Source organism: Crotalus tigris, unplaced genomic scaffold (genome assembly GCF_016545835.1).
Source record: "Crotalus tigris isolate CLP2741 ecotype Arizona unplaced genomic scaffold, ASM1654583v1 scf7180000020218.1340706, whole genome shotgun sequence".
Lineage (NCBI taxonomy): Eukaryota > Metazoa > Chordata > Lepidosauria > Squamata > Viperidae > Crotalus > Crotalus tigris.
In genome coordinates, this window is record NW_024097911.1 from 587421 (window position 1) to 601165 (window position 13745).

At 42.1% G+C, this 13745-nt stretch overlaps 1 protein-coding gene across 1 annotated transcript; it reads left to right on the plus strand.

The window, feature by feature from the left end:
• Window positions 1–3155: 3155 nt before the first annotated feature.
• Window positions 3156–8175, plus strand: LOC120318431 (mucin-5AC-like). Its single transcript, XM_039366015.1, has 5 exons — window positions 3156–3316; window positions 4198–4372; window positions 4544–4788; window positions 5212–5351; window positions 6155–8175. The coding sequence occupies exons 1-5, from the start codon at window positions 3271–3273 to the stop codon at window positions 7850–7852; spliced, it is 2304 nt and encodes a 767-aa protein (XP_039221949.1). The 5' UTR covers window positions 3156–3270; the 3' UTR covers window positions 7853–8175.
• Window positions 8176–13745: the final 5570 nt, after the last annotated feature.

Genomic DNA, 13745 nt, shown 5'->3' on the forward strand with positions numbered 1-13745 from the left:
GTGAGGTGAATGTACAGCATGGATTTCCTTCAGCCTCAGTGCTATAAAGCTTTTGAAGCAACAGAAAAAAATAACCAGGAGATTACAACATCAAAGACATCCAAGGTACAGAAAGAGGGACAGGGGACTTCCTGCATTGTCATAGGTATGCACTATCTCTAGTAGAGAAGTAGGAAGAGGACAATTTACACTGGTGTCACTTTTGCGATGTTGGAGAACCAATAGGATGCAATACAACACACACTTTCAGAGGTGTGATGTCATATAAGGTAGTTTCTGAATCTGACCTCAAGTTGTGTACAGCACAAATAAGTCTTCACTTTTCTTCTTCATTACAATTGAGAAGAAAAGCTACATTTCACTGCATGTTCTCATCTCTATTTGCTGGGTTTAAATTGTACTACAGCTCTATGTTGTTTCCATGATTTTTGCTAACAGGAACAGTAATTCTGAGTAAAAGTGAGCTCTTCTAACTATACATAGTGAAATAATTCTTAGGCTGCTTTGGTGAAAGGTTGACAAAATAATACAAAAAAGATATAGGCACAGTGGGTGCTGGTACTATTGAACTCCAGACACTTAGGGGAAGATGCTTACTGATAGTTACATTCTGGGGGGGGGGCGTGCAGTCTCTCTGAAGAACGAAGCATTTATAACTCTGAAATAAATCAGCTTTTGTCATTTTGCTTTCTGCTTCTATATTAAACCTTGTGAACAAAGGAAAAAAGGAAGCAGTTTTACATCTCAGTAAACAGCAGTTTCAGAAATTCCTGCCTCAGTTTAATTTTTTTTTTCATTTTAATGCTGAAGTATACTGAAGAACTTCAGTTCTTAATCTGGATTTGCCAGGCTGACCAGGAATTACAGAATCCACTTTGAGAAGACTAATCTAGCTTAATTTTTTGGGGGGGGGGGGGGGAAGCTGACTTAGGAGAGCTTGCATGCTTTCTTTCACTAAGTTTCTTCACTGGTGCTCTCAGATGGGACTACAGCTCCCATCCTTCCTATGATTGATGGCTGGGCATTGGGGAGGGGATGTTGTCACAATCCAAGAAGATATGGAGGGCATTGGGTTAAGAAAATGTTCACCCCTTAACCAAGCTGTCACTCCTGCCAACTCAACCATTTCTGCTGAAGAGGAATAAAACAAGCAATTCTTGATCGACCCAGGGAATGGAAAGGCTGACAAGGCAGAACGAAACCAGCGAGCCAGCAGCATTTCCTAGCCCACTATCTTGATTGTGACAGTGCATCCTCACAAGAAGCATTTCACACAGTTCATTCATTCGGCCAGTAATATTGGGGTGGTCCTTAAATGAGCGAATCCTCGCTATTTCCAAGTGGAGTCGGGCCTTGAGATTTTTGCCATTCTGACATCAAGTTAATGTGCAAGTCTGGCTTTCCTCACTCTTCTAACTCCACTCCTATGTTCCACACAATATAGTGACAGTGCAGAGATGCTGTAGAAAACATGTCTAAACCATAGATGGCTAGGCCTCCTTGAGAGTGAGCGATGGAATATAATGCGGCGGCCTGAAAATATACACACTGTACACGTTCTGATTTTAGAGGGGTGTGTGTCTGTATGTGTTTGAGGGCCGCTGTTTTTAATAAGTAATAAGTAATCAAACTAATAACCACAAAGTGTGAGGCTATGTTTACACATAGCCTTTTCTGTTCATACTGAAGGTCCATTCAGTTGACTTGAATTTTCAACATGCTTAATATCCTCCCACACAGCTAACTTTACCGTTCCACGTTTACATTGTAAAGAACTGGAGTGAACATTCAAACAAAGCATTTGATAATTCAAGAGTATCCCAGGACTACTTTTCCAACAGTACAACACAATTGTTTTAAAAAATGTGGGAAAAAAATCATGTCAAGAAGTATCCTAGGAGATACAGTACAACAAGAGAACTACTTAAAACAGAAAGGAAATGACATAGCTTTCCATGGGTGACATTTCTTATTTGCGTTTTTATAAAAGTGGATTGCTGTATAGTATATTATGCAAGAGAGCTGCCAAGTGGCCAGAAAAGCAATGACTACCTTTTTGCTGCTCCAAAAAAGTTGAAATATCTACACTACAAAAGACCAAGAAGCTGTTTCAGACACTGATTGAGAGTCTGACTGAAAGATGGCAGCCCTAGATGATTGTTAACAACAACATAGTCCTTAAAATAAGCAAGAATCCAAACAATGAACCAAGAGGTTGCAAAATATGGAACTTACAAGTTGACATTCCAACATACATTATTTCACTAATGCGTTTGGAAAATGTATCGTGCTTTATAGAATGCAGCCAGTTCTGATACAGCCTGTCTCTTGAAACAAATGTGATCTGAGAAAATAAGTAGAACTATGGCCTAGCTAATGTACTAGAAGAATACAATATGCCACAATTAACAATTTGTCTTGTGAAATCCCACATACCCTCATATATTCTTAGCCAATAAAAACAGTGGGTCAAAATCTGGAGAAGACTGTCAGGGAGCAGATACAAATCCAGCAAAAGCACACTTACTCAATACTACTGTATTCATGTATCAACAGTGAGCTATACAACTCTTCTGTTAAATTAGTAATGTTCCTTACTCGGCATCACAGCAGAATCATATATCACATAATTAACCCTTAATTTTACAACACTGTAAAATATAAAGTCATACACATAGACACAGACCAGGGGTAGATAACCTTGGCTCTTTTATGACTCGTGGACTTCAACTCCCAGAATTCCTGAGCCAGCCTGGCTCAGCTTGGACCCTCTCCCTTTCCCCTCAGCATGGCTGGCTCAGGAATTCTGGGAGTTTGAAGTCCACGAGTCATAAAAGAGCCAAGGTTGCCTACCCCTGACCTAGATATAGATATAGACATAGACACATATAGTAATGGGATGGTAGAGGCAGAAAAATGAAGGATATGCTAGTAATAGGAACACCCTTGAAATAAAAGTATAGAAAAGGAAATGCAATTTAGGACCAGAGATTACCAGACCACTGGCACTGGCAGACGGGCAAAATGATGTTAGAGCTCCACATAGCTGAGGTCACAAATTAATCATTTGTGATCTCAAAGGTTCCATCCCGGAGCTCTCAGCTTTTCCCACACCTTCTTCTGTTACAGAAAGAAAGGATGGACCATCTCTTTGGGCTGTGTACCCTCTTCCCACTGTTTCTGTCCTCTTTCTCCAACTGTAAGCAACAATATTCTTGAGTGTTTCCCAAGACTAGGAAGAGAGGGAAGTCTTGTAGAAAAAAACTCAGAATGAATGAATGGAATGAATCTGGTATATTTGAAAAGGAAGATGCAAGTAAGGGCACTAAGATAATGGCAATAAACTCTTGTTTCGAATATTTTTTTTAAAAGCAGAGTTTTCAAACAATAACAGGTGGAGTTGGTACCAGCGGTAGCAGTCGGTATGGAGGCCACTTTCAGCACCTTACTTTGATTTATTTGCACATTATTGAAAGAGGAAGTACAGCATTTATTTATTCATGTATTCATTTTATATAGCCACCCATCTCACATAAGTGACTCTGGGTGGCTCTCATATTTAAAGGCAGCATTGCTTTATATTAGATGTTAGTTCATGGTTTGGAGATTCGAGGAATGACTGAAGGACTGTTACCCAGTTCACTTCTTTTCAACTGAATAACCAGCACATTGACAAGACCTGGAGCAGCTATTACATTGTAGCATGGAAGACTAGAGGGAGTTTATTGCTCTCTGTACTCGTGCATCTGAAGTGTTACTGCATGCATCTCCTAGTGACTAGTCAACTGGATTTGGGTAAGGCAGCCTCAGAGTTAAAAGTTTTATATGGCATAGATCAAGGCGAGATCAAACTAGGCTTTGGTTGCATTTGTGGCATATTGGCCACAATGTCCCCAAATTAACAAATACACTTTTTCCTGTAAGCAGGGAACATGGTGTGCACCACAGGTAGGGCAAATGCTGGTAACCTAGTCTATCTCTTCTATGTCTTACTAAAAAAAAACCAAAGCATGAAAGCCTTAATTGACCAAAATCATGACAGGCAAATGGAAATCTTATCTCTGGTGCCTTTTTTCCACCTTGTTTGTTGACTCGAATTTCCTCTGTACTACTTACATTTTCGCCCTTGAGTAAACTTGCGTATGCAATAGGGAATAATGTGCTGGGTCTGTACACTTGTATGCATTTCCTCTGCAGTTTGTGGCCTTCAGTACCCAGATCCTAAGTCGGGTAAAGCTAACGCGATCTCTGAATACAGTGGAGCCACAGAAGCCCCATGGCTCGTGAACATCTACGGCAACGGCCAGAGATGCCAAGGAGTTATCCTGAGCAGCTTGTGGGTCCTGACAGCAGCCAACTGCTTCTTGTTGATGTGAGTATTGATAGAATTTGAAGCCAATTTTTTTCTCCAGCTCTGTCCTTGGAATGGATGTCTCTACTGAAGAAGATACATCTTCCAATCTATCAGAAAGCCCTGCAGTTGGGGATTACAGAACCAAATCCCTGGATTGGAATAAAACAAACTGTTATGGTTGCCTTGCAGGAATCCGAGCCAAGTAGAGTTGACTGGATCTCCTGGGCATTCCTCCACCAAGACTGTGAGTCAGTTTCTGCTACATCGGGGCTTCAGTTCCTGGAATACAGCACCCAATAATGATCTGGGTCTCATCTTGCTTGCCCAGCCAGTTGATTTAACAGCAGAAGACATGTGGCCAGCTTGTATTCCTCGGGAAGAAAAGCCATACAACACACAGGAGGAATGTAGGATTTTCGAGCGAGGCCAAGAGGGTGAGTTTCAATCTGCTGTATCATAGTTTAGGAGACTCTTTATTTAGCTAGCTGAGTTAGGGCTATGGGTCAAAGGTATCAGCAAAAGGGTAATGTTTGTTTTTCTTAGCTTATCCCAGCAGACTATAGACTGGATTTAGTCTTGGCACATCTGTGAGAAATGCTATACAAGCAGAGAAGCTGGTATTACAGCCAGAATGTGACATACTAAAAGAATTGATTAATTTTCACTGCCCTTATGGCTATGGGAATATTTTAAAACATATATTGAGAAGCTGGAGGAGAGAACAAGCAGTTTATGAGATTTCAAAACCTGTTGGCCTATTCTAAATCCACATCCCTGCATACAGACTGAGAGGAAAGAAGTCTCGTGCTGAATGCTGTGAACTGGGCTAGCTGAGAATCTTCTCTCCTCCTCCACAGGATCAATGAGATGGTTCCTAAAGGAGACAATGGTGGAGGCCTTGAGCATATCTGACTGTTCCAAGCATTGGCCTAACACAACGGAAGGCAGGAACTTGTGTGTGGCAAAAAAAGACCCTCCCAAGCTCACAACTTGCAAGGTAACCCAAATGAATGGATTCTTTTGGACCATAAATGGGGAAAATATTTCCTCTTTGCTTTCCAGGACATTTTATTCCTTTTCAGATGTTTCCCACTGTACTATCTTTTGTGGCATAAGGAAACTCATCACTATTATTTCAAAGAGCAAGGGAGGTCCTCTTCATCTATCTCCAGCACTAGTTCTACTTTTCCAGCTACAGAGCCATTCTGAATCACCGCATCTATTATCTACACTTACAGAAGTAGATAGGATTTGATAAGCAAATAATCTTATATCTGACCTCAACTGGATGGGAAGAAACATACAGACTATAACAAAAGTTCTGTAACGTTGCAGAATACAGAGCCACTGTGACATTCTTTGGCAGAATTATTTATTTAACTTATTTAAATAACATATTTGGCCACTCGACTCATTGCAACAACTCTGGGTGATGTACAGGAATTAAAAGTAACAATAGTTACTTCAGTTATCCAAGTAATAAATATCCAAGGTCTCTCGCACACATAAAAAAACCCAATTTCAACTTTCAGTAGGGGAAAAAAAACCCAATGAAAACCAACCAATCAGCAGGAACTTGCTTAACCTCCCAGCCCAAATGCCTGGAGGAATATCCAGATCTCTTATGAAAGGCTAGCAAAGTTGGAGCATCCACATCTCAAATATGCAGAATATCTCAGATGTGCAGGTATTCCACCAGCAGGGATACTCTAATATTTTTTATTTTTAGTATCCAAATTTTAGGATCTGACTTCATGGTCATCTTGATTGTTTGATTCTCATGCCCTCTCCTCTTTTCAGGTGCCAGTGGGCAGTCCCGTTATCTGTCATGATCCAGTTACTTGGGAATGGGAGGTGATGGGCCTTGTAAGTCAGAGCTTGCACAACTGCACAGTCCCTATCCTGGCTTCTCAGCTTTTATCCCATCTACAGTGGCTGAAGCAAGTGGGAGCCTTAGAGAATCCTCTCCAGCCTGAAGATAAATTACCTTCAGCAGCTGGACAGCAGCAACCGGTAACATTATTGGGACCAACTACAGTTCAAATACCACTGGAGACTCTCAAAGTGCCGGTAATACTTCCAGCTGCAAAACAAATATTTAAACTGCCATCATCAGAAGCAGCCATAACAGTCTCACTGCCTCCAGTGCAAGCAACCACAACAGCCACCACTAAATTGTCAACAACTAATCAGTTGCTGGAAGCAACTGTGGCAGCCACCACTGCATCTCCACCAACCAAACCTCCAACACTGGAAACAATCACCATAATTGAAGCAACCAAACTACCACCAGTGGAAAAAACTACAGTCACTGTTATTGAATTGCCATCAACCAATCTGCCATTACTGGAAACAATTATGGAAGCCACTGCTGCATCTCCATTGACCAAACCTCCAGCACTGGAAACAATCGCCATAATTGAAGCAACCAAACTACCACCAGTGGAAAAAACTACAGCCACTATTATTGAATCGCCATCAACCAATCTGCCATTACTGGAAACAATTATGGAAGCCACTGCTGCATCTCCATTGACCAAATCTCCAACATTGGAAACAATCGCCATAATTGAAGCAACCAAACTACCACCAGTGGAAAAAGCTACAGCCACTGTTATTGAATTGCCATCAACCAATCTGCCATTACTGGAAACTATTATGGAAGCCACTGCTGCATCTCCATTGACCAAACCTCCAGCACTGGAAATAATCATGGTAACTGAAGCAACCAAACCACCATCAATGGAAACAACTACAATCACCACCACTAAATTGCCATCAACTAGTCTGCCATTACAGGAAACAATTACAGCAGCCACCACTGCAACTCCATCACCCAATCTGCCAGTGTTGGGAACAATCACAATAACTGAAGCACCACCACTAGAAAGAACTATGACAACAACGCTCTCATTAAGCCAAACTACAAAGCAACTTGGTGCGGTATCTTCAACTACTAAGAATTCCATTTTGTATTCTTCAAATCCTGCCCAAGAGACCAATAATGTAATTCTTACAACAGCCCATGAATCATCTCCTACAACATCTGCATCCTCCTCCCCAACCACAAAACCACAGCATGGAGCACCAACAAGTTCTGGACGTCTGCCACAGGAAACACTTTCCATTCCAGGACAGCCTACTACTGCTGGGATGGCATCAACTAAATCCCTCACACCTAGACAGCAGTCACCTGTAACTTCCATGACATCACATCAGTTGTCACCTGTTGTCTCTTCCATGAACAAAAGGAGCTTTGTAACAATGAGAACAACAACATCCTTTTCTCAAACCTCAAAGCAACCAAATGTAAAACTTGACCAATCACCGTTTTCAATCACCAGGAAACCATCTGTCAGGGCCACACAAACTTTGGTAGCATCCACAGCCAGGCAACCACTCCAAACTTCATTAATTTACACACATCACCATATAGTAATAACACCACATACCTACTCGAAGCAATCTAAACCTTTGTCATCTCCAGCCACAAGATAGGGCTTCTTCCACAGCTTTACTACTCATACTTGAAATTTCTGTCTGCTGGTTTTGTGGGACTAAACCACAGGAGAAACCATGAACAAGACCTTTCTCTTGGTCCTGCTCTGGCATGTCTTCTCAACCCAATAAAATAATTCCCATCTTCCAATTTGTGAGCAGATAACGTGAATGCCCAGATATAAATGGCATGAATCAGCAGCTCCCATGCCTATAAGCAAGATGGCAATTCACATGGACCACAAAATTGATAAATAATGTGGCCAAGAACTTCTATGTTCCTTTTCCTCTCAAAATCTGGGGCTTACCCGTGATCAATCTTTCCTGACCCTCAACCTGCCAGCCCTTCGGAGTGGAATAAGGTTACAGTAGATTAACTCATTCCAGATCATTGTCAGAGAATCTGAAGTCTGAAGATTGGCTGATTTTTTTTAAATATGTTGTTCTTTCCCTTCTATATTTGGGCTGAAGCCTCATTTTAATTTCTTATCATTTATTTCTTTTCAAAATTATTAAAAAGTGCTTAGGCCTTTACCTGTTAGAGTAAAAAATAATTCTTGTTCAATTGTACATGCCTCATTATTATTTCAGCTAAAAATTCCTTTGGATTATTTGACTATTTTTGTCCGATTCTACAGGAAGTCAATCATTTACCTAGGGAAAATGCAAAAACCTTTTCCCAATTTGTTGCATAGTTCTGCTGCTATTAATGTCAATTATCAATAGTTTTTAGTTTTGCCATCTTTCAGCTGCATTAAAAAAAAGCAACAGAGAGAATGCCTCCAAATTTAAAAAACAATTTCAATGATTAATAGTTATAGAAAAAGCTGCTCTGCCCTGCACACATGAAAAAGGTGTAGAAGCAGGTATTTATTTTCTCAGTGTTTAAACATTGTGACAAATTATTTGAAAATAATAAAATAATGTATGGTATTTCCTTGACTGACAGATTTGGCCTTGATTTACGTATTGTTCAGCTGGCTACTTATTTATGTTAACCAATTCGCAAAAAGACTCTGAGTAGCTTACAATAAGATGAAATTAAGATAGAATTTAAAAAAAAAAACAGAACCAATCTCCAAATCCAATGTCAATTTTCTAACCATACTGAGATAAATATTCCTAAGCAACCATCAGCTGCTGCCAGGTAGGAACCCATGATACCATCAAATATTTTCTGGAAAGGCCAGGTTCATGGTAACTTTCCTGAGTGACAAGTTTGGAGGTGACCTGGAGCAAAAGAAAGCAGCAGATACAGAAATGACACACTTGTGGTTTCCAATGACAGTGGTCTCTTAAGGAGAAGACTCGCACTATTTCAGAAAGCCCTTGGGAATCAACGGTATGGTGAGTCTCTGCCCAGTAGAAGAGATTGTTGGGGTTAGGATTGTTTTCCTTGCTAGTTAAGATAAAGAGACAGTCACTGATTTAGATCTAGATGATCTTGTCTATAAGAAATGCAGTCAATGACAAGCCTCCTGTAACAGATAATGCGAAAAGGACTTTCATTCCCCGATGCTTCAAGAGATGAATCAATAAACAGGAGTTGATGGGAAGAAATTACATGCAATTTCCCAAGAGTTCCTGTTTTATACCCCGAGGTTGGTACTGCTTTGAAACAGAAGAGGATGAATTTTGCTAGATTGCCTCTGTACCTTATCCACCTTACCCTCTTGTGCTAGTTCTCTAGTTAACGCCAGGTAAAGTTTGCAAAAAGAGTGTGCTCTCTCGTCACTTTTTGTCCAGTTCAGAATAGGTAGTTTGTTTCAGTATTTTAGAATAGCCATGCTCCATTGAGGATGATGTGGGGGAATCTGTCTTCCTGTTCCAAAAGATCCTGAGGTCAAATATTTCAATATCTGAGGCTTTAGGGTTTTTTTCTCTCTATTCTATAAAATATGGATGGGACTGAGGGTTATATAGGGAAACTTTCTGGATAGGGTTTCTCCTTAAATATGACAGAACACACAAAATCAGCAGAGTCCAGATGCTGTTGGAAAAGTTGTGTGAGAACTGTCACAATTCCTGGGCTCTAACAACTGTTTCCAGAAAATGAAGATAACTCAGAATTAGGGCTGATAGTGTAAAGGTAGAAAAGAGTCAATTTGCAAGAAAAGACTCAGTGAAATATTAAGCGGTTGATTCTTCATCCCGAATAACCTCATAAGCTAAGATTGAGTCTGGGTGGTGGGAGCTTTAGCACAGAGACAGAGGCCCCAAGCTACTTGTGTTTAGAATTGATCCATAATACCCTGGCACCATCATTTTTTTCTCTTGACCATATAATAATGTTATCCTGGTAATCCCGGTCCAAACCCAACAATAGCAATTTAAATAGTCTTATAGCATCACTTCTTGTGCAGCAGAAGTAGCTTCCCCTATTAAATTTTCAATGATCCCACCAGTGTCTTAGGTTCTACTAAGTTTCATCCTCTGTGCAGGCATACTTCCTCCCCTCTGATCACTAGTTAATATCCATGACAGCCAAGTCTGCCCCAGGACTTCCCATCCCAATGTTGTCTATCTATCATCTATCTATCTATCTATCTATTTATCTATCTATCTATCTATCTATCATCTATCCATCCATCCATCCATCCATCCATCCACCCACCCACCCACCCACCCACCCACCCATCCATCCATCCATCCAATTTCTATAGTCATCTCAATCAATAACTTTGGGTAGTTTACAATTCAAATTATGTTTTCTGAATCTTTCTCATATCTTTTATCTCTTTAAAAAAAAGTTCTTCAACTTCCAAACAAATATAGGAAGCACAGCAAAACCTGCTTTATTTAAGGGAAAAACATGTTCCAGATCAATACAGTGACCTTACATTGCTTCATTGCAAAGCTCTGAAAAAAAGGAGGGCTGTTAAAGTGGACCAGTTGGTCACTGGCTCAAAGGTTAGTCAGTGTTAACCATCTGTAAAACACCTAATCAGGCAAGCAAGGATATCACAGGATCATCCTTCCTCATCTCATGGCTGTGAACATCCTGGTTGTATGTGTATAACCTGGTTGTAGAATCTCTTGAAGCACTACTTAGTTAAATACACACACACACACACACACACACACACAAACACAAAGAGAGAGAGAGGGGTGTATCAAAAGTCAGGTTCCATAGGCTAATCACAATATGCTTTATTAATTTTATCTTTTTTTCCTACAGAAAATGTTACTGAACTTTAGGCATGTTCAAAGGTCACGCGTCAAACAAGTAAAGAAGCATTTGGAAGACAATTACAAACAATTTGAACATATAGTGTAACTTATATAATGAATTGTCTAAGAGGCCTGATTTTTTTATCTACGTGTGTGATTGCGCATATACATACATACAAATACACTTCTATATTCAAAAGGGACTGTCTTCACTTTCAATTATAATTTTAGATTAATACAGTGTAAAAATAGCATAGAAATTAACCAACAACCCAATATAAAATTACCAATAATTAGGGGGACAGAGAACATTCATTGCGGGAGATGACAGGTGGAACCTCAATTCATGGATTTTTTTTTTAATAAGAGCTCTCTGGAATATCCTCTAGGAATATCCCTATATACCAACTAAGATGGGTGATCCTGGTGATCAAAGGTGTTAAATACTTGGAGGAGCAGAGCTGAATTGAACAAGTAGTTATAAGGTTTTCTTCTATGATATAAATCAGGGGTCTTCAAACTTGGCCCTTTTATGACTTGTGGACTTCAACTCCTCGTGCCTGGCTGAGGAATTCTGGGAGTTGAAGTCCACAAGTCATAAAAGGGCCAAGTTTGAAGACCCCTATATAAATCATCATCTAAAGTCTACAATCTATTCTAGACTACAGTAAATTATGCATCATTTTCTAAAACAATGTTGTTAACCAATTTTTCTGTCAACATTCTAGGCAACTTCATTTTGAAGAATAATTCTGTCAATGCTTCGCTACTCTCAAGCGCATGTATAGTTGGGACATGTACATTTTACTGCTGCATCACTGGTGGTAATTGTTGAGTCCGTGGCGGGAAAACAGACACGAGAAGCAGCTGGAGTTCTCAGTTTCATTTATTCAGCGTTCAGCTTACAGGAAGATGGCTTCAGCCTCGCCCAAACGCCTCGCAGCCTCTTATATAGGCAACTCCCGGGTAAATGGGTTACTTTTCCCGCGCCAGCACCCGCGCATGCGCACGGCGCTGGCGACAGCCTGTCTGGTCCCGGGCAGCTTTGCACCTGCCCGGGACTGCCTGCAAACGCCCGAGCCGTTTGCAAAGGCTCGGGACATAACACCCCTTTCCCCCGGGCTAAAACTACTACCAACATACAACATTTATTTTATATGACATTTTGCTCCCCAGTGCTCCCACTGATTACTGGCTTTTGCCTTGCCAGCAATGTTATGTAATCTTCTAGATACTTAGGAGATTTCTTTGCTCTCTGTGACCTTCTTAGCTCTGGGTTACTGGCATAAGTCCCCTGACTGGAGGGAGGCGTGAGCCTGTTCTCTCTATTGTGCCCTGGTGTCTTCCAAGGACTGTGCCCCGATGCCTGGCCTGCTTGCTTGCCCACCGGGCTCGTCAGGCCAGGGCTTCTGTTACTTTGTGACCTGGTTGACCTACCTAGCTGTAGACCCTCAGGCCCCTTGAAGTGATAGCCGCTGCTGGGCGTCTCTGTAGAACCTCCTAGGTCAGTCCAAGACCTGTCAGGAGGCTGTCCATTCCCTGAACCCCATTCTGTGTTCGGGCTCGTGTGGGTTTCTGTACTTTCCCAAAACTCAGGTGTTCCCTGATTTGTGCTAGGGTTGTTGTAGTCGGGACTTGGTTCCTCGACTAGCTCTGTGTATGTTTGACCCCCTGTAGGATTTGGGGTAAGGTCAGGCCAACCTTGGGAATTGTGTGCCAGCTCTCTTGCGGGGAATGATTTGTTGGGATGCCCCCGGGTATCCTCCGTTGCTGGAGTGCTGTGTGATGTGTGTGGAAAGTGAGTATGCCCCCGGGGTGACTCCCTGGCTGGAGTAGGCGTGAGTGCCTGTTGTGTGGGTAAGCTCCATGACTTTCTTTTCGGAGCAATTGCAGAACCTTGGGACGAGCCGTTTGTGGCTCCCTCAGTGGAGATGGGCAGTAGCTCTTGCCCTTCCCTTTGCTCCAAAGGGTCCCCCTCCCCCCCTGGAAAAGACCCAGGAGTCTCAGCAGAAAAGTCTCGCCTAGAGCGAAGTTGGTCGATGTGCCGACGCAGGACACGACCGTTGTCCAGGGCAACCTCGTAGGAGAGAGGACCTGTGATCCTGGACACAGAAGCGGGGACCCATGTATGACCAGGCCCGTAATTGCGAGCCCAAACCGGGGCACCCACAAGTAGTTGTCTAGGTGCCCTAGGATGTGAGGTAGATGAAGGCAGTCTGTCCGGATGCAACCGGTCAAGTCTAGTAGTAAGTTGGCGCCCCCAACGAAGTTCAGCTGGACTTCTCCCTGTAGAAGTGGACGGTGTGGTGCGATAAGAAAGGAGAAAGTCAGCCAACCTGTGATGCCAGTCCCCGTAGGTGAGTCTCTTCAAGGCGTCCTTTGCGATGCGCACCATGCGTTCAGCCATACCGTTGGTGGACGGGTGAAAAGGCGCAGACGTGGCATGACGAATCAGGTTTGCCTGTAAGAAAGCTTGGAATTCGGAGGAGGTGAATTGAGGGCCGTTGTCGGACACAATGACATCTGGCAGCCCGTGTGCAGCAAAAATCCCCCTCAGTACCTGAATAGTCTTTGCAGTGGTGGTGGATGAGACAGGCACAACCTCAAGCCATTTTGAATGGCTGTCAACAAGGACCAAGAAGAACTGGCCCTGAAAGGGCCCAGCGTAGTCAATGTGCACCCTAGACCATGGGGACTGTGTTTCCTCCCATCTATGCACAGG